The 20,905-nt window shown below is 33.9% G+C and overlaps 1 protein-coding gene across 1 annotated transcript in view; it reads left to right on the top strand.

Moving 5' to 3' along the window:
• CSMD1 (CUB and Sushi multiple domains 1) overlaps nt 1-20,905 on the top strand; it is a 1,082,532-nt gene that overhangs the window by 541,676 nt on the left and 519,951 nt on the right. Inside the window, exons 4-5 of the mRNA XM_066179810.1 lie at nt 10,587-10,781; nt 19,836-20,043. Coding sequence (XP_066035907.1) covers nt 10,587-10,781; nt 19,836-20,043 — 403 coding nt within the window. The remainder of the gene's footprint in view (nt 1-10,586; nt 10,782-19,835; nt 20,044-20,905) is intronic.

Genomic DNA, 20,905 nt, shown 5'->3' on the forward strand with positions numbered 1-20,905 from the left:
CAGAGATTTCAGAAGTTCTGAAAGTGCTACTTCATTTTGCTGAGGAGAAAATTTAGGAAAGAGAAAATTGAGGAAAAAGAAAATCAAAATCAATGTAAGGTCTTTAAAATATTTGGTCCTTAAAATAATAATTTTCCTAATTAATTAGGGTACCAAGAACAACATAATGTAAAATTGCATATGAAGGGTTTTGATCTTTCTGTTCTTGTTTCTCCTTCTCCCATTTGTGCATGACCCCTTTCACCAGGTATTTGTTCTACCCACCATACAAGGAATCTACTTTATAGAAAGCAGGTGTCATTAAGAAACTTTGGATTATGGCTTCATAATGCAGTTCATTTTGCTTTCTGAACTTGTTTTCTTTTTGATGTTCTTAATTCTTATTCCCACACTGCAGCAAAGCAGCATCTCAGTGGTGTTACCCACTGCAGCTTAGTCATCCTGCCAAACATGCAATTGCGTGTGTGTTGGAGAGATTTTTCTTTTCTTTACAAAGCCAGATCAGTTCTTCTCATTTATTTATAGATTGTTTGTGTAAGTCACTATAAGAAAAAAGAAACCAGCTAAAAGAGCTGAAAATAAGCAACAGAAAATCATGTTGTTGTGTTAAAACAGAGGTTTGGTGACAGAATTTGCTGTTTTAAAGAGCCCCCCCTGCCTCATTTTGTCTGGTTAAATACAAAACATCTGTTGCATATTGTGAGACGTGCATAACACCAATTAATTGGTGAATCTTTTTTCCCTCTGAATTAATCTAAATCATGAAAGTTTATAAACTTTGAACTTTCTAAACTCACATTAAAATTGGTATTTTTATCAAGAATATGTTAACTTTTCACAGGCTATAGCTGTGGAGTGCAAAATACTCACTAGTAAGTTCCATTAAGTTCCACAAAGTGCTGCACATTGAAATGTATGTTACTTGAGGACTTCCCTGGTAGTAAGATATTTATAATTCTTCTATAACTGAAGCTTTTAAGATGGCAAATTCTTCTCCTGCCTTTATATTTCTATTTTTCCATACAGCCAGAGTGGTGAGCATGGTACATATCACCCTTGTTTAAGTAAGAGCCTACTTGTTTAAGTAAGAGCTAACCAGACAAAGTCTTCCTAATTCCCGTAGTTTTCAGATGCCATTATCTAAGAACAAATGAGGACTGAATTGAAAATGAATTTCTGAATTTCTGTTATCACAAGAATTTCTAACAATGGCAACTGAAAAAAGCATGGAACTAGGAGAGGGAAAAAAATCAATCAACATTCCTTCAAGAAACTGGAAGGACTTGGACTGCAGGGGCTTGAGAACTGCAATGCTGTCATCCATACAGACTCCTGTTTTTGACCTGTGTGCAAGACAATTCTTAGCATTGACCAGGGACAAGGACAGGATGGAGCCTTTTTTTTTCTGACACTGTATTGCTAAGGAACATGAAGAAAAAGTTAGTGCCATGAAATTTGCTGTACTACATTTTTAGGACTTAACTACAGGTCCCAATTCCTTTCATTTTCAATTACGGGTACAGACAGGGGGCTTGTATGCTATATTGAATTCCTCTTAAAAATTTGCCTTATGATTGTCTGTTAGCAAGATAAAGTTTGAAGTCTCTGGGGGCAATGTAATGCCACTTATTAAAGTGTTAAGCACAAAGAGAATAGTTCTGGAAAGCTTGTGAGAGTCCACAGTCCAACTTTGCAAAAAGCCACCACAGTGGCAGAATTGAGGGAGTGCCTGAACCAGAGAAGGGAGCTTTGGTCATCTGAATAAACAGCAAATCAAGAAGAAAGAAAAGAAAGAAAAGAAAGAAAAGAAAGAAAGAAAAGAAAGAAAGAAAGAAAGAAAGGGAAGAAAGGAAGAAAGGAAGAAAGGAAGGAAGAAAGGAAGGAAGAAAGGAAGGAAGGAAGGAAGAAAGGAAGGAAGAAAGAAAAGAAAGAAAGAAAGAAAGAAAGAAAGAAAGAAAGAAAGAAAGAAAGAAAGAAAGAAAGAAAGAAAGAAAGAAAGAAAGAAAGAAAGAAAGAAAGGAAATTGCCTTACTTTAACTAGTAATAAGGGTCTGCAGGTGTGATGGCAAGCTGGTGTTAGCTGAAGATAAGCCTCTATTAAATCATCAGTAGCGTATGTATTACTAAAACTGGTATTTTCCAAATTTAATCTGCCATTGCTTCTTTTCTTGTCTCTCAGCCCTGTGAGATTTTTCCCTGACCTCTAACTAGTTAGGCTTGAGAACAAAAATGTGGTACATATGAGTCCTGCAGTTTGTATTTATCAAATAATACAGGAGACTAGATACTCTGCATTAAGCTTTATCTGTCCAGATTTCAAGATTTTTTTTCTTCTTGAATGTATTTTGCTGAAACATAAAGAATTTTGATTTTATTTAACAAGTATCATTTGGAGTGTATCTACAAGATTTGTATGCAATATTATTGCAACTTTAAAACTTAAAGAAGAGTAAGCTCATGTCTTATTCTCTTAAAATTACTGTCCTTTCCTTATATGGCAGGTCTTAATAATTCAAAATCTAATTTTATTTAGTAGCAACAATCATTGCAGAGAGTGTTGAAAGCAATAAAGAGAATATCGTGAAATCTCTTTCCAGCAGTTTTTATTCACAATTCATCTGTACAGTTGTAGTATGTATCTTCTTTTCTTGCCCTAAGGAAGTGTGATCTTTTTCTTTTGTCTTTGTATATAACTCTCAAACAGATTCGTGTGTCAAGAGATTCCAGGGAAAAAAAAAAGAAAAAAAAGTCTTCAAATTGCTAGATGTGTAAAATTTATTATACTTGCATAAGATATATATAAATCTTTTTAAACTCACTGCATTTTTAATAGTAACAAGAATATAAAAAATCTTTATTGTGCAATATATTTTCTTTCGTCGTGTTAGTATACCAAGATAAACTTGGCACATTCCTGTCTTCCATCTTCAAATAAATGTGCCTTTCCATGTAAAGAGAGAAGTCAATTAACTTCCTTATTCTCTGTCAAATTCAGTTTTAAGTGTCTCAGTTGTCAGGCCCAAACACCTGTGTCTTGGCAGGCTGACAGGACAGGACATCTGCAAGTGGGCCTTTTAGACCTTTTGTCTCCAGTTATGTCAGCTACATGAGGAAGCTTCTTTATTTATTGATGAGGCTCCTTAATATACAGGGAATAACTGTTATTTAAAAGTATTTTAAAATTTAGGTCAGCTTCAGACTAGTTACACTACCCCCATTCTCCTCTCTCCGTATGACTGCATGGAAACTACCCAGTAGTTTATTTTTCCACTAAGAACGCATCTCATTTTGAACCTGCTTGTAATTGTGATTTGTTCTCCTTTTTTTCCAACCTTGCTTTCAGAGCTGGTACAATATTTCTTATGACCTGGTGTTTGCCTTCCAGTGTCTTCATGGTGACTGCATTTTAATCTTCGTTTCTCAGATTCTGGCTTGTAAAAACCTTCCAGTATCCTCTTAAAAAGTTTTCTAGCTCTTCATCACTTAAGGAGTCTTGCTCTGCATTTGATTCACATTCAATTACTCTAATTTGAACATGGGTAATCAGATTTGTATGCGGGTCTTCACATAAGGTTGTAACAGTTTCTTTTACTTATCCTTTTGCTTGATAAGTACCTCTTTTATCACACAGAAATATTGTTGTTTTCACCCTCATGTCCCCGGAGATTTCAAGGATAGGATGGACTATTTTTTTAAAAATGAATGTAGGTCTTTTGTCAAATGGGCTTCTCAGAAGTGGTCAGGTTAAAAAAGTTATTTTATTGAATTTATTTGTTAACATACATGAGGTGATGAACTAGAGGTAGTCTTCCAATTACATTTTTGTTGTTAACAGTTTGGAAATTGAATGCTGTGGAAGGATAAGTGAGAAGACAGGAGTTCTTTCCTTGCTAGAAGGTTTTTCTCAGAATACAAAGGGCAGATACTGTGCGTATTTCTCATGATTGTACTGACAAACTGGAAGACAGACCATAAAATACACTGAACATTTTAGAGGAGATGGAAGGGCGTTATTTTGATATTTTTTAAAAAATTACTAATTACTTTTGATTTCTGATTGCTGGCAGATTTTCTGTTTATAAATTTTGCACAGCCTCAAATACTTTGTACAGTCCTGGTCTGGACTGTCATGCTCCACTTGTTCTCCTCTTTCAAGAGAGATCTAAAAACTTAGAATACTGCTTGCCGATCTCAGTTTACCTAGGAAAGTGAGCAGTATGTCTGAGGCAAAATAAGTATGAGGAAATAGAAAGTTTCAGCTCTAACTTCTGATTGCCTTTGCACTTGAGAGTTTTCTGGCATTGTTTGTATGATATTGACTTTTATGATCTTATAACCAACAGCAAGACATTTATTACATAATAAAAGTGAACACACTAAAAATAAAATCCATCAATCTTTGGTTATTACCTGCAAAAGAAAATTAAAATATCAATCTTAATGCAAAAGATGTATTAAAGTTTTAAAGGTGCTGTATACTCCTAAATGATTTTCATAGCTTTCAATCCAATACAATTTTGCACATCCTTAAAGATGGACAAACACAGTTTGGTAAATGCTTGTAAAACAAGAAAGCTGTATCTTTCAAAAGTGGTGCAATTTAAGCCTTTTATTTAGCAAATATTGCAATGGTTCATGTGTGCAAAAATACAGAAATTAGCATGTAACAGGAGAGAAATTTCTTCTGATCTTGGGACTGTATAAAAATAAGATAGCAAATATAAACATAACAGCTTTATTTCTGTCACCCAATAGACTGGGTAGGTTTTTGTTTTGTTTGGATTATTTTAAGAAAAAAATTGCAAGTAGGCCCTACAAAGACAGTCTGAACTAAAAGCTTGCCAGCAGATAAACAGAGAACCATGCTGAATGCTATAATAAGTACATAGCTGTGCCATGTAGACCCCTGAACATTGCATTTGACACCTTGTAGTGTAAATATGGCTTAATTTTCAGGTATTCCATGAACTTGCACTTCATATGTTTTTGTTTCTATGATTGAACTCTTCCTTTGCCTAGAGTAAACCTAGCAAAATCCATTAATTTTTGATGAAATAATTTTTAATAAGTATGTAAATTTGATATTAGGCAACTTGCAGAGTAAAGTTTTCAGAGGTTAGTTGTGTCTGTGTGGGTGTGTGTATGTGCACATGTGCAAATGACATTTTCGTACTACCCTTCTAGTAGTAGATTCTGATCATGATTATTTGTAACTCTGGAGTTCAGAAAAATTTCCTCATTTCATTTTGAAGTGAATAAAGGTGAAAATTCTTTGCATAATTTACCATTAACAACTCAACGTTAGCTCTTCCAGTCTAATGTTGAACTGAAAGTTAAAACGTGGAAAAGATACTCAGTTTGCTGAGTAGAGACTTCAGTTTCAATTCCATTCTTGCAAGAAAATTTAGCTTTTTTAATCTCCTATTTGTGAGCTTATTGTGTTCTGTTTTTATGAGTAATTACCTTCCTCAAAAACTGTTTTCTTCTTCTGTAACTTTAAATACAGTTGAATTTATGCCTTCTATACATGCATGAAATAGCAAAATGCACCTCTTGCTGTAGCCATGTGGACAGGGTATGATGGGCTGTGCCTCACACCTACTGAACATCTTGACATATGCCCTGAAATTTTCTGAACCCCTGATTTTCTCCACAGAGCTGCTGAAGTCCCTGCCAGTGGTGTAATTCCAAAGTTGTCATTGGTATCAAAGGACTATCTCACTTCCTCCTAACTTACACTTTTTCTTTGTGTGTAGTTTTGTCTGTGACCACCAATTTAAGGTAATGTTAGAAGATACTCAGGGGACTGTAGCAGAGGGACTATGGAACAGCAAAAGGTCATCAAGTTTATGTTTGGCTAAACTTAAGTGCAACATGGAAAACTTTTGCAGCTCTTTCAGTAACAACAGGAAAAATAGAAAATGTAATATATGCTTGTAAAGCCGGGTAAAGATATTGAAATAAATGGAGGAAAAACATTTACTTAGCTCCTTTTCTTTCTTGTTTCCCCTTCCTATTTTTCCTAATTGGCATTAAGCTGCTTTCTGAATTGTTGCTGTCAAGTTCCAGCTACTGTGTGTGGCTTATATAAGCTGAGCAACTGGTTCATAGAAGGGTGAAACTGACATAATTTTAACTGACATAAGCAGTTTGAGCTTTTTGCTGCTAAGGCCTCTAGGCAATCTTTGCAATATAGTTGATGATTGTGACATCTGAGAAAAAAAAAAAAATCTGTTATTTCTCCTGAAAATTATTGTCAAATTGAGCCTCTGATTACTAACTTCAGCAAAGGTTGGGAAGTTAATTTTCATACTTTTGTAACTGCTTTCAAATCCAGATGCCTTATTTATGTAACAATTAATATGAATTGGGCTGCCAGAGACCTCAAATCCTTCAGGATTTATTAGAACATATCTTTTTTTACCTCAACTTCTTATACCAAAATAGAAGAAAAATCTTTTCAAATCAGGACATTACATTGCCGGTATTATGATGCCATGAAGTGGCATCGACAGTGGCACTGCTTGAACACATGAAAAATTTTAGGCATTGCTTATTGCATATTTAAATACTCTTGCATTCCAGTGTGGAGACCGTAGTAAGAAAACTTGGCTGAAATAGTCCTTCAGGAGTTTATTCAGTCCAGTAGCAGCCACCATTTATATTTTGGTTTGGTTTTCTTTCCACTGCTGTTTAATTTTAGGTGGTTTCTTTGTTATGATAAATCAGAAAGAGGTAGATGACGAAGTCTAATATATTAAAAAAAATGAAGGAAACTCTTCATAGTTGAAAGCAAAAGATCACCATGTTTAAGGTGTCAATATTCTTTCAAGTGGCCTGTGTTGCAAATAAATAGATAGTTTAGCCTTAGAAAAAGTCTTGAAAAGGATGTATAAATAAATATTCTGATACACACCACTTAAGAATGAGTAATTTCTTAAATATGAGTTTATTTAACAACCTTTAATTGAAAATTCATATATCAGCAAGCTGCCATTTTTTCTACTAGTTTTTAGTTCTGCTATGTTGTAGCCTTTTGCTTCTGTCTCATAACAAATATTGGCATTACATTTTAGCATATAGGTTGTAATGTTTGTAATGTTTTGAATGCTTTTCTGAAAAAAATTAGCATGATAGTTAATTTGAATAGGAAGTTAAACCTTTGGCATTTTAGAGCTTCTCTCTCTCTCTTTTTTTTTTTTTTTTTTTTTTTTTTTTTTTTTTTTTTTTTTTTTCTTGCGGTATGGATTTTGATCATGTGCATTTGTTAAAAATTTCTTCTGTCCAGGAAGATAGAGGTAATGTATGAGGAAGGCCTATATTTTGACTTGATTTAATGAAAAAAATCTTAATTAATAAGCAGTGCTACAGATTGATCATTGCTAGGAAGTGAAGTATATAGGGGTTTTTATGTCAGTTTGAATGGTGAATATAGACTCCACTTGAGGAAATTGGAGAAAGACATCCTTGGCTATCCCACTGTGCATATTTTTGCTAAGATTAAATACCAAGACTACAAAGATTCTTCTTCAAGCACTGTAATTACTTTTTTTTTCCCGAAGTTGGAAAGGACTTGGGTGAAAAAAAAAGGACATGAAGCATGGTGAGAGCACTCTAGTTCTATATAAAAAAAAATCCATTATCTTAAAGGCTTCAGTGTAGTATAGTTTGTAATAGTTCTCAATATGTAGTAAACATCAAACTATTTAATGAGTCAAGAGCCTGTGACTGCAATCTTATACTTAGGTCTACTTAGTAGACCTCAGTAACTCTGTGGAAAAATATGGGTCTTTTACTGAAAATTTGGCAATGAATTTAAAGCTTGATGGATGCATATGATAGCTTTGGTCAGCTAGAATCTTCATAAACCAGAGATTAAACTATTTTGTTCACTGTTAGGAACCTTCAAAGGCTAATTCGTCTTGGGTCTAGAATAGAAACAGTGCAGATGAAACTCTGTCTATCTCAATATACTTCAGTCAAAGTTTTAGAAAAGCACATAAATAATGTAGTTGAATGCTTGCTTGATCTTGAAAAGTGAAGTCCTGTAAGCTATTACATGTATTATTGAGTATGGCTGTCATTCTCAGATCACTCATTTTTTACTGGGCTTTAGGATGTTGTGGTAAAGTGCATGCCAGTTTCAGGATGCCAAGTACCATTTTATCTGGAGTTCTTGACAGAGGTAGTGGTTAAGATGATGCAGGTAAACATTGTAGGAGACTTTACAGAGATACAAGACTGACTTGGTGCAATACAGTTTGAACAGTTAGCCAATGACAGTTGTTATTTACATGGCAGATGTAGATTTTCTGTGATGTGTTTCCTTGGGAAGGCAGTTTATCAGAATTCATAGTAGCTTTGAAAAATGCAGGTTTTTTTTTTTTTCTTATAGAACACCCTCTTACAAAAAATAGAAGCTGGCTTTTGGATTGTATACATTTTTTCTGCATGCATCAGATCTTTTCATGAAACTACTTCCATTTACAGTTGTTTGTAAAAATGTTTCGATCAGAAAATAACATAAAGAACTTTTTGTCTCAAATCCAACAATTCTCCTGTATCAAAGGAGGTAACAAATTTTTATTTGTTTGGCTTTCACTGAACAAATGCCTGTGTTAACCTGTCATGACTAAGGCAGCAAAAACGGGAGAATTTGAAAAAAGAGAGGTGGCATTTTCTGTAGTGCTAAAATCATGTAATAACCTATAGCAATATACTCTGTAGTTTATAATAGGTCATTGTTTTCAGCTTTTTGGAATACAAATCAGTATCTTTGTTTTATTCCAATTATTTCTATGTCTTTATTTTATATGTAAGCACTATATTTTATATGTAATCTTTCTCATGCATGTGAATCAAACAGAGACTTTTTTAACAATGTGAGTGAGCACATCCTAAGACATACCTTATTCTGCTAAACCTGCTGAAACAGTGCAAAATAAACCAAGTATCATAATGTTTGCTTCTACCTTTGGTAGCTATTTACAAACAACCTTAATGAGTTTCCTTAATTCAAGAAATCTTAGATCTTTGATCAGCAATGAATAGAACATATGTCTAACTCATCATTCATTAGAGTCTTAGGTGATTTTTGTTTCCTTGCTAACATTTATAGAATATTTTGGTATTTTTATAATAAAATTATGTTGTAAGTGAGAGTGTTCTCTCTTCTAATTTTTTTATCTTTATGTTTCTTGACCTTTTCAAAATTTTTTATATAACTTGGCTTGTTAATTAAGTGCAATTACTATTATTTAAATGCTACTGTGACTGAGTAATGAATTAAGGGCGTGCATTCATTAGTTGAATTTACATGGTATATATAATGGGGCATAATCATTATTGATATATTGATATAATGCTTTAAAAACATTCTGAGGATATGCTTGTATTGAGCAATTAATCCTCTCAACATGCAGGTTAGAGGTTGGTATGGTTCTGTTGATTCTGCAGATGGGTTGAGTAAGAAAGAAGAGGAAGTGTGGGGTGGAAGGATTTGTTTATCAAACATGTGGTTTCCGAAATTATACCTGAATTATACGTGAGCTTTTCAGACCACCATTTCTTTGATGTGCATTTAGCTTCTGTGCTCTGCTGATGACACATTTTAGCTCCCTGCACTTATTTGTTTTTTCTCTAAGGGAAATGAAAGAATTTTAATTTGTACTACTTCAGCTAATAGAATGGTGTGCCATTAAAAACTTTCAAAGAAGTTTGAGAACAAAACCAATTCCATTTTCCTTCTCCCCTACACACATTTTTGTTTTTTTGTAGGTGGAGGAGTATCATCTTTAAGATGATAACTTTTGCAGACAACCTCTTTCAAATAACTAATATTAAAAAATGGTAGTAAGCTTCTGCAATAAAAAAGAAGAAAATGTGTCCATTTTTTCCCAATGTAACTGCTTAGTTCCCTTCATATTTTCTGTTTCTTTTAACAAATATTGACTTAATTTATTTTCCAGAACCTGAACTAATGTGAAGCTAGGATGAAAAACAAACTTTTTTTTATATACTTGAGGCTTTAATTTACTGTCAGAGAACAGTTAATTATTGGATTCTATTAAACTTCTATTTCACCACCCAAATGAAAACTGTACATAAAGAGCTTTCTACTGCCTGCATCCATAATTATGGATGGCTGTATGAATATCTTTGCAATATTTACAAGGTGGAATTAAATAAAAACTTCTTTCACTCCATTCAAAGAAAAGCAGCAAGATATGTAGGACACTGTTTGAAAATAGATCTGTAAAGAGCTTCATTGAAGGATTGTTAAACCAAGAACTGAGTTTGAAATTAGCTTTGAAAATTTTGATATCTATTAAAAACTGCAATGTTTTGCACAAGTACATTCCATGACCCAATTTCGCCTTATTTCTGTAAGGAATCATGTTTAAAAAAAAAAACAAAAAACAAACAAACAAACAAACAAACAAACAAACAAAAACCACAAACAAACAAACACAACAAAACATAACAAAAACCCCAAAGCCAAATAGTTAATTATAGTTGTTGGACAAGTATTATTATTTCATTCTGCAAATTTGAACTGTCATGTATTTCATTCTTTCTTTTGACAGTATTACCTAGTCACACATGTGGCAACCCAGGAGAAATACCTAAAGGAGTACTTCATGGAACCAGATTCAACATTGGAGATAAAATCCGATATAGCTGTATCTCTGGTTACATCCTAGAAGGCCATGCCATGTTGACGTGTATTGTGAGTCCTGGGAATGGTGCATCGTGGGATTTTCCAGTCCCTTTTTGCAGAGGTAAAAAATGAAGACATGAAACATCTTTTAAATACAAACAGCAGTTTAAATAAATTTATTTTGAGGTTCTATTTCACCGCTAAATAAAGTGTGCTAATGTACTGTCTAAAAATTGACGCCATTTAAAACCCTAATAACTCAAGCAGTGACACTCCAGAGTTTACATTCAGAGACAAATAGATAGATCCTCATTCCTTGAAGAGGACCCTGTGGTCAGAGAGGTCAAAGCCATGTGGCCCTGCCCCAGCTCCTTAGTAAAGTGCTGTTCTGCTGGAATCTGATCCTCCTACCTGACTTTCCCCCTTGTATTAAGGAAAACCCCTCTCGTCTCCTGTGCTCTTCAGCCTGTTCTCATGCCCTGTGTATACCCTTTTCTGCTACTCCTACCACTCCCTTGGCACTATTATTGGTACCCATTTGCATGAGCAACAAAGGGCAGTTGTTCTATCCAGTAATGGTTACTTGTGACTGAGGGCTCTTATATTGTAATTCCTCACAGCAAAGAAATATTTCATACTTTTCTGTGCTCCAAAATAAATGCAAGGGTTAATAATCAAAAAGCCTAAAAAAATTTAGGCCAGATCTGTTTTTTGAATTGATTTCAATCAGTTCTCAACAGAGATTTCTTTTACTAGTGCTACAAAGCAGAAAGAGACAAAAAATTTCTGACCATTCAGTGTCTGATCTTAGATGTTTCGTTTTGACTTTTTTTGTCCTTTTAGTAAAGCGTAGCAAAAAGAATTGTATAGGTATATACAAATATATTTACAAATTATACTTTTATATACTTACAAAAATATTCAGAGCGAATCATTGGCCAACCTGTATGCTGTTAATATGGGGTTTTTTTCCTGAGAATTGAAAAGTTCTTTGTTGTCTCAATATCAGCTACCATAATAGTATCACCTAAAACATTTGCCTTCTTTGTCTTGAAGTTGAAATACTGTGCAGTGCTATTCTGAAACATTTTGGAAGTTAATTTCATTCTCTTCAGTAGTTCCACTAACAGCTGATTTATGATATCTGACTACTTCTAAATGAACTTTTTATAATTAGGTTCTCAATTCTCAGTAATTTTGAGAATCCCTAGTTGATTATAGTTGCCTGAGTCAAGATTTTTATGAAGCAAACATTAGGAATACAAATTGGATTAGTGATATTACAATGGTAAGCTTTTTCTCACAATAAAAATAGCTGTGAAGGGAAGAACATATAATATATTATCATTAAAAACACATCCATCTTTGGAGGGAAAATGAAGAAGACAATAAAGTAAAAAAGATCCTATGTCAGAAAAGTCCAAAAGGAGTAAGTAATAATTCATCGGGTTTCAGATTAAAGAACTACTGTTGGAGAAATATTGTCATAAAAATATTTATTTTTACATACACACATACACACACACAAACACGTATATTTTTACATATCTAAAATCAAAAAAGATATTCCTTGATAAAGGCTGAAAGGAAAAAGAGTCAATGATTAACTTAGAGAATAATAAACTGATTAGAGAGATGCAGAGATGATGTTTTTGAAAAAAACAATAACAAACAGAAATTGATGGTTTTGTTGTTATCCATACCTTCTGAGGTAGCAAGCAATTCTGTTTTAATTTCTTCTCAGCCTCTGATGTTTAGATAAATACTGTTTTATAAGTTTAAGGTGGAGAAAAGGACATCCTTATCCCATATGTGTACATGTTTACAATAAAAAAATGAAAAGGAAAATAAAAAGAACATTTTCCAGTAATTTTGCTTATTGATGTTACATTATATGATAAAATGAGAATATTTTCCCTATATCCACTCTATAGTCTCTAATTTTTAGAGTGACATAGTAGATTCTCATCTGAGCAATTTTGTACACTTCCAGAATAATCTGATTTGGCCCAGTATTTAAATTGAGATGAAATTTAGAAAAATACTTCATTTTACCTAGTCAAATAAGAAGTCAGAGAAGTGTTTCAGGAAAGAAGATACTGTGTAATTTCTTACAAGCTAGTGAAGCACTAGTAGATCACACTCAAGAGATTTAAGGACACAGATACAAGTAGTTTTATATATCTTTGTGTGTGTATATATATATATATATTTACACACACATGTATCTATCTTTAGATGTTCTGGTTCTACCATGTGTCAGTAGGTATGGAGGGACCTGATAAAAAACGAAAAGATACCAGGTCAAAACTTGATCTGTGAAATAAGGGGCCTGGAAGCTGAGAACAAGTGAAAAAATGAGATGACCAGCACAATGAAAACATAGCAGAGGTATCCAGAATGATGCTGTAAAGTCAAAGACTGGGGAAAAAAACCCCAAAAGAACAAAAAAACAACCAGAAAAACAAACAAACAAAAAACCAACAAAAAACAAACAAAAAAACCCCAAAAAACCAAAACAAACAAAAAAACCCCTTCAGCCTGACCATAAGCAATATGGGCAAAGTTATGATCTGAAAAAGATTCATTTATTAAAAAATGAAAAAACAAACCTCAGAGACAGTCATAAAAAGATGAATGATTTGATAAATGCCCATAGAGTTCTGAGAATAACTAGAATAAATTTCCTATTAAAAAAACCCCAAACCCTGAAATTTTTAACAATCCTTAATTTGGTCTCAAAGAATTCAGCCTATTCACTTTTTTCTTTAAAATTATGACTTTACTGTTCATTTGTTGTAGACTATTACTTTAAGGGATCATTATCAGCTTCAAAAGCATATTCCCAAGTGAAGGATAACCATATCACTGGAAAGCAGTTTAGGATACTTAACTGGAGAAGAAGATAATATTTACAAGATATCCTGAAGACTGATCTTTTATTTTTTGGGAGAGAGAGTATGAGATTACTGCTGATTAATATTTGGACTTCTTAATTTAACTCTTTTCTCTTAAAACCATGTTTTTGCATTAAAATTCGTTAGAGTTGGGGTTTTGATTTTAAGTTTTCTGAAGTACAAACTATCAATTAATAAATGAACTTTTCTGCCAGGATAGCAAATAATTAGTCCATCACTATTTCTGTATTATTTGAAGTATGTAACTTTTTTGACTAATAGATCAGAGGTCCTGTCCAGAGTGGATGGAGAGGAAATAGGTTTTTATAATATAGCAAACTAATATCATAGAAAAAATAATTAAAGGTTTCTAAACAAAGCAAAATATTGACAAAATAAAAACAACCAGTGCAAGATTACGCATCTGAGTCCAGTATTCCCAGGGCCGAAAGCTGTAGAATCACCCCAGTGGGGTCTACTTAGATCAAGCTCACTGGAATCTCAAGGCTAAAAATGTTCAAAGTAGTGCTGCAGCTGGAATGGTTGCCCATAGGTCCCTAAACAAATTCCAAACATTTGTGTGTTTCTATTTTGTAAATACTTTCAGCTTCATGTGAGAAATATGATTATTTAATATATGTAAAATAGATTCTGTTTTGCTAAACCACAATAATTTCTGAGATTTTAACCAACCCCCTCCCCAAATTCTACTTAGAGAGCAATCCAAATTATTTTGAAGTGCCCTTTGACAACCATGTAGAGAGAAATAAAATTAATCTTAGATGCATGGTCTAATGAGTATGTAATTTATGTGAAGTTGATCAACAGCAAAAGAAATTGAGAAAGGGAGTCAAACTGATTACAGCATTTAGCTGAGATGCAGTACATCTGGATTCAAGTGATGATAGAAAAAACCCCAAGCAATTTCTAGCAAGTTTCTATTTTTAATAACACAGAAAAGTAGCAGAGGTGTTGGCTTTTACCTATTCAAAATAAAGTCTTTAAAAATCTAAAATAGTAAAGAAGATAAGGAAGCAGAGACGTATGTTTTGATGGTTAAATAGTTGTCTGCCTGTTGGAATTAAATTAGATGAATGAGCTATCAGATGAACACAATGAATGTTACACCATTTTAACACTTTGTGATCTGTTTGGTCATTCTGAATTTGCAGTTTAGAAGCTTGACAGTTGGCAGTGGCATGCTAAAATTTATTTTTAAACTTTTCATTGATATACTGTGGCTTGTTTTTGTTTTTGTCAATAAGACATTTTAAAATGGTAATTTTAAAGTCCTATTTTAAAAAAGTTATTACCAAACTTCTCGTATTAGCCTTTTTGAAAATATACAGAGCATGTGTTTGTGAAAGTAATCATTCATCATTTCATAGATATGTTCTCTGTACTGAAGATTTTTTTTAAATGAAGTACAATTATCTACTTTCTCACAAAGTACAGAAAAATGTTTTTTAATGAAGAATTCAATAAATCTTAGAATCATAGAATGTCAAGTTGGAAGGGAGCCATAAGGATCCTTGACTCCAACTCCCTGAAAGCCTGAAATTAAACCACATGGCTAAGAAAGAGCAACATTGCAATGCTACTTGATCTCCAACAGGCCTGTGCCATGACCATTTCCCTGGGGAGGCTGAGCCAGGGACTGGCTGGTGTCCCAGGGAAGAACCTTTTCCTAATGTCCAATCTGAGCTTCCTCTGAAACAGATTCATTCTGTTCCCTTGTGTCCTGTTGATGGTCCCCTGGCAGAGATCAGCATCTCCCTCCCTGGAGTAAGGTGCAGACTTTCATGAGGCCATCCCACAGCCTTCTCCAGGCTGAGCAAGCCAAGGGACCTCAGCCACTCCTCCGAAGTCTTGCCCTCAAGACCTCCTCTGCACACACTCCAATAGTTTGATGTCCTTCATATATTGAGATGTCCAGAAGTGCGCACAGTACCTGAGGTGGAGCTATTCCAGAGCTAAGCAGGGTGGGACAATCAGGCTTGCCCAGCTGGCAGTGCTGTGCCTGATGCTCCCCAGACCACAGCTGGCCCTCCTGGCTGCCAGGGCCCTGCTGACTCACAATCAACATGCCATCAACCCAACCCCCAGATCGTTCTACATGGATGTGCTCTGCAGCCTCAATAAAGACAGAACTATTTCAGAGAAGCTTTTAATAGAGCTTGCTAAATAATTTAGGCCCATGGTTCATTTAGAACCCTCTAAAACTGCAATTTTCTTTAATTGATAAGACTTACAAAATGTGACTCAAAATGACAGTATGTCATTTGATGACGATTCATAAAATATCACTCAAGATTTTAATTGCACTTATGCTTTTCGTAGTGGTAGATGAGGAAATTACTACTAATTACATAATAAGGAAAAACTTTATTACTATGAATTTTGTACTTTAAATCACCACAATGTGTTTTTATCATTTATGTTCCAAGTGGATAAGCCAATTCAAACACTTGAATTCAAGTTCTAAATTAATTTTGAAAATTCTAAGTAAATATTGATAGGTTATGTTAGTATTGAGGTTTTTTGCTTTGTCTTCTTTTATAATGCAATAAATGTTATTTTATTTGCTTAAGAATTTTATTATATAATGCATTAAAAAAGGCATGTAGAATATAGAAAATTGCACTCTGAAAAGTGTTTCTGTGGTGAGGAGAGAAAAGTCCTGTAAAAATGATTGAATGTTCAAAAGATACCTAAACCAATTCAAAGGAAGTTTTCTAAGATACTGGTTTTGTTCTTACTTCATCCTTGGCTATCTGCTCATCAAGGCTTGCATCTCACTTGAAGCAGTATTCATTTATGCAAAACACAGCTTACTGAAATTGTCAGATTATTATTTTTGGTGAAATTACTCTTTCTATCTTAAAGAAAAATGAAAGGTTTTTCATTGACTTCCATAGTGGTACTTTTGATTTTTTGCATACATAAACTTGATGGATATGTTTATCTGTTTTAGCTAAGCTACACATCTATACAGTATACATATTTTTTGTCAAGTGGTGCCAGCCGTATGTTTTTGCATGTGCACTTTATATGAGATGCATATTCTCTAAATTCAGAGCACTTAATTCCTGACTACTGAGAGATTCAAATGTTTGTAGCTTTATAATTCAAGTAGTCATTTATGCTGATACAAACAGCACTTTGTGCAGTTGCTTACAACTTGAAAATAACCATAAGTGTTTGGAATTAATTACTTACACATTTTAAAATGCAATTTGTAAATCACATAGAGTTTGAATTCGTGAAGCCTCAGGCACTATCTGCTATCAAATTACTGCAAGCACAGTGATGCACAAGGATTCCTGAGCACTAACTTTCTCAAACTAACTCTCTCAAAAGCATGACATAGAGAAGGCCATGGCCAAAAACGATGATCAGTCCAAGGAGACCAACTTGCCTGGGGACCTGCAGTGTAAGACCAGAGAGTTTGTGTCCTACCCTCTGAGCAGTGCAGCCACCTGCCTGCCTGCACTCACTTCAGCAATGTGTTATGCTTCACTGTTCAACAATCTGATTGCCTTAGCCTGAGTGCCTATTGTGATGAAGGAAATTCCCAAAGAACATCCACATCTATCAGAGAGCAAATACTCTCTGGTTCAGGCTGTTTTCTGTGGTCTTACCTAGCTGACTAATGTTCTCTTTCTATTTCTGTGTTAGCTTGACTTCTTGCAAACCTCTTCAGAATGGTGTTGTAAATAGATTAAAGGGTTATGCATTCCTTTGGGCAGATAGCTGTGGTGGTCTGAGTTCCTTTGACTCTCATTGTAATGCACAACATATAAAATAAGATTTTTGCATGTGGTTGCCTGTAATAATAAACTATGCTTCAACTGTAAAATTCTGATCTTTAGAGCTCAAAGATTATTCAAGGGCCCTGTAGCAGGAACAGTGAGGAGTATTGCATTTACCACATGCATGTTACTTAATGTCAGTATGAACACAGTGGGAGATGGTATAACTGAGGAAGCTGTCATAACAAAATTTAACAGCAGCAGCTAGTACCAATGCGATATGGCTGACTTAGGATTTTGCTCATCTTGCTGGTTACCCTGAATAGGAAAAGTCTGCTTGCTGGCTTTCAAGAGTACAACTGGAACTGTTGTGTTTGAAACTGAAACTTAAAAGTGCAGGTACAGGATGTATGAAGTTAATTTGTTTTTCTTTTCTGGGTTGGATGGTGATCTGAAATGAAGTACTAGAAAGTTATTTAAAAAAAAAAAGGAAAACCACCACCACCATCACAACAAACACACACACACAAACACTGGGCGAAAAAAGAGTAGTTTTAGATAGAATTCAGTGAAAAAGAATTCTGCTTTATGATTTATTATAGATTTACATTAGTTTTCAAATTATTTTAATCTTTGAATGTATTATGCAGCAGGAAATTTTACTCTGATTCTCAGCCTTATCCGTGGTTCTTTAATTTTCACTTCCTTTCCCCCTTTCATTCCTCAGAAGCACAATGGCCCTTTCAACATGCACTGCATAAAAAGCCAGAAATTAAGGAAGGAATCACAGAAATGGCCTGATTTCACCAAAAAAAAGAAATCTTTTTAGGAAAGACTATCTATTCTAGCTCTATTCCTTCATTTTAAAAAGGAACAAACACTTATAAATATCAGGGTCTAGAAAGTAAGATATGAAATTTATTGAAAAGACCTCCTTTGAAAAATTTGTGTGCCAAGAAATTAAATCAATAAGGTTTTGATAGCCAAGGTTATGGTACATTTGTGTATGTCAAAATTTACTTTGCATGTAGAAGCATAAAGAGAGATACCTGTTTGAGCCATTCAGCAGATTTCTCTCTTCTTTTCAGTCAAATTAATGCTCTATACATTACTTAAACATTAAACAAATTATTCTGTTTCTGCCTTTCTTGAAATTCTTTCTTTTATTTCAGTTGCTTATTGGCTATTTAGCCCCTTTTAATAGTCTCCTTTTTCTAATGTCCAGACCCAGTATTCTTCTTCCTTTGATTCATGAATCCTTTTTTCCTTCAAATCTTCCTTGAAAACACATTTTCACTGACAGGCTTTCAATTATGATTGAGAAGAGCAGATCTACTCCTACCCTTTTCAGTTGTCTTAGTTAGCTATTCAGTTATTATCCTAATTAAGCTTAAAGTTCCTTGTGTTGTGCAATTTTCCAAGGTATGTGTTTTTGAATCTCCACATGCACGTATAGTATGCAAATAATACCTAATGATAGTAGCAGTAAAAAAAGATGATAAAACAGAAAAAAAAAATGCTTTTCTTCTGCTCCGTCTCCTATGCAGAAATATTTTAAATTATTATTGCTTTGGCTTTCATAGCCACATTATCAAACAGCAAAAGCCACCTGATGAATTTTTAGTTTCTTATGTCAATGAATTGTATGGATGAAATATTTTCTTGGGAGTTCTTAAATATATGTTTTAATATCAGGTACTGCTGATAATCAGCAAGTTTTTAAGGCTTTCAATGAAATCTTACTGAACAAGGAAAATACAAGACATTTGCTAAATCCTTTGGCAAAACATTAACTAACATTCAAGATTTAGGAAAAAAAATCCTATGCTTTTCATATAAAAATAATGTTAATAATCATTGAAAATATGTTATTAACTGATGATGCATGAACCTTGGAAGGTCCATCTGGCAGCAAAACCTTCTGAATTCATTTGTCATCTGTAAATATCGTGATTCAGAACAAAAAAAAAAAAAGAGAAAAGAAAGTAAAATGTTATTAATGCTTCCTAGTTTAGGACAGCATTTAAATCTATAAGAATATTTTTCCTGCAGGTTTTTTTTTTTTTTTGTTATAAGAAATAAGTGAAAGAAAATAATGTTTCAATATTTTAAAATTTGTATCATAGAGTCTAACTGCATTTTTGTGATTTATGCCCAGTTCTTTCTTAGGCTTTTTCTGTGCACACATTTGCAGAACCATGTTCTCCAAATCAGTTCATAATAGGTGTCCTTGCTAACCTTCATTCTTGTTTAGCCTGGTGCTGAAGTGACACCAACAAGGAAAAAAAGTCAGTAAACCCAAACCAAAAACCTCTGATGCTTAAAGGCCATTCCATTCGCTTGGATATTCAAAATATTCCAAAATATTCCATTCCATTAGCTTGGATAAGATTTTATTCTGTGTGTGCATATATTTATGTGTCCTAAGTGGGTAGAGAAGAGCTGGATTTGCCAAGGCAGAAAAAAGGATGTTGTTTCACTTGTTTGAAGTGCAGCTCCATTAGTAATTGATATTCTGTTCGTCAGCTGAAGGAGCTTGTGGAGGGACACTACGTGGGACAAGTGGAATTATTTCAAGTCCACACTTCCCTTCTGAGTATGAGAATAATGCTGATTGCACCTGGACCATATTGGCTGAACCAGGAGACACCATTGCTTTGGTCTTTACTGACTTCCAGTTAGAGGAAGGATATGACTTCCTAGAGATCAGTGGAACAGAAGCACCATCAATATGGTAAGCCAGAGATCTTGTAAAGATCTCACTTCCTGTTTTTCTATTTTTGGTACCTATCTGAAAAGATATCATAGGATATTTAAGATATTTTCTACCTGTTAGTAATAACCATTTTTTACACTTTTATTTTTGGTCCCTTTCACCTTTCAGAACTGAAAAAAAAATAGTTTGCTTCTGTTTCTTTCCACGTCTTTGTCCTTCCTCTTCTTTTACTCCATCTGCCAGAGTTTTATTTGTAAGATATCTTATCAGTGAGCATTTAATTCATGTTACATATTTGAACTTAGTATAAGAGCATTTTCTGATGTTGTGTCTTGAATGACTTATTATGGTATTCTACTTCAGCAATGAAAGTAGTGAGCAAAGGTCAGCCTGAGTAAAACAAGAATATATAGACGGCTAAAAGATGACATTCTAAACAGGCTGTAATTCAGTCTTACTACATGTATGCATGTATTGCAAGCATTAGTATCTTATGTTAGCTGATGTTAAAACTGTTTGCTTAGCAATATTAGGGATTAGTAATTCTAATACTAAATCTACATTCTCTGTACTGAGTAAAAGACGATAGTTCTGCCTGTGGGAACGGATTAAGTTGTGGAACAGTTTGTATTATGATTTCTTTGCAGCCTACATATGCAGGTTTTTCATCCTTTTCATCTCTCAGAATGTCTTGTGCTTGACATATGCACCATTGCTATAAAATTTAGCCTGGAAAAATTTAGATCTTTTCACAGATGACTGATGGTTATGACCTCCAGAATGCCTTTCTAGATATAGGAAGCAATCCCACTGGTTTTTTGATGTCATACCAGCTAGACAGTGCAATATATTATTAATTGTTAAGTTCTAGTTAGCATCT

The sequence above is a fragment of the Chamaea fasciata genome, unplaced genomic scaffold (assembly GCF_029207755.1).
Source record: "Chamaea fasciata isolate MVZ Bird 193981 ecotype frontalis unplaced genomic scaffold, bChaFas1.0.hap1 SCAF_3, whole genome shotgun sequence".
Lineage (NCBI taxonomy): Eukaryota > Metazoa > Chordata > Aves > Passeriformes > Sylviidae > Chamaea > Chamaea fasciata.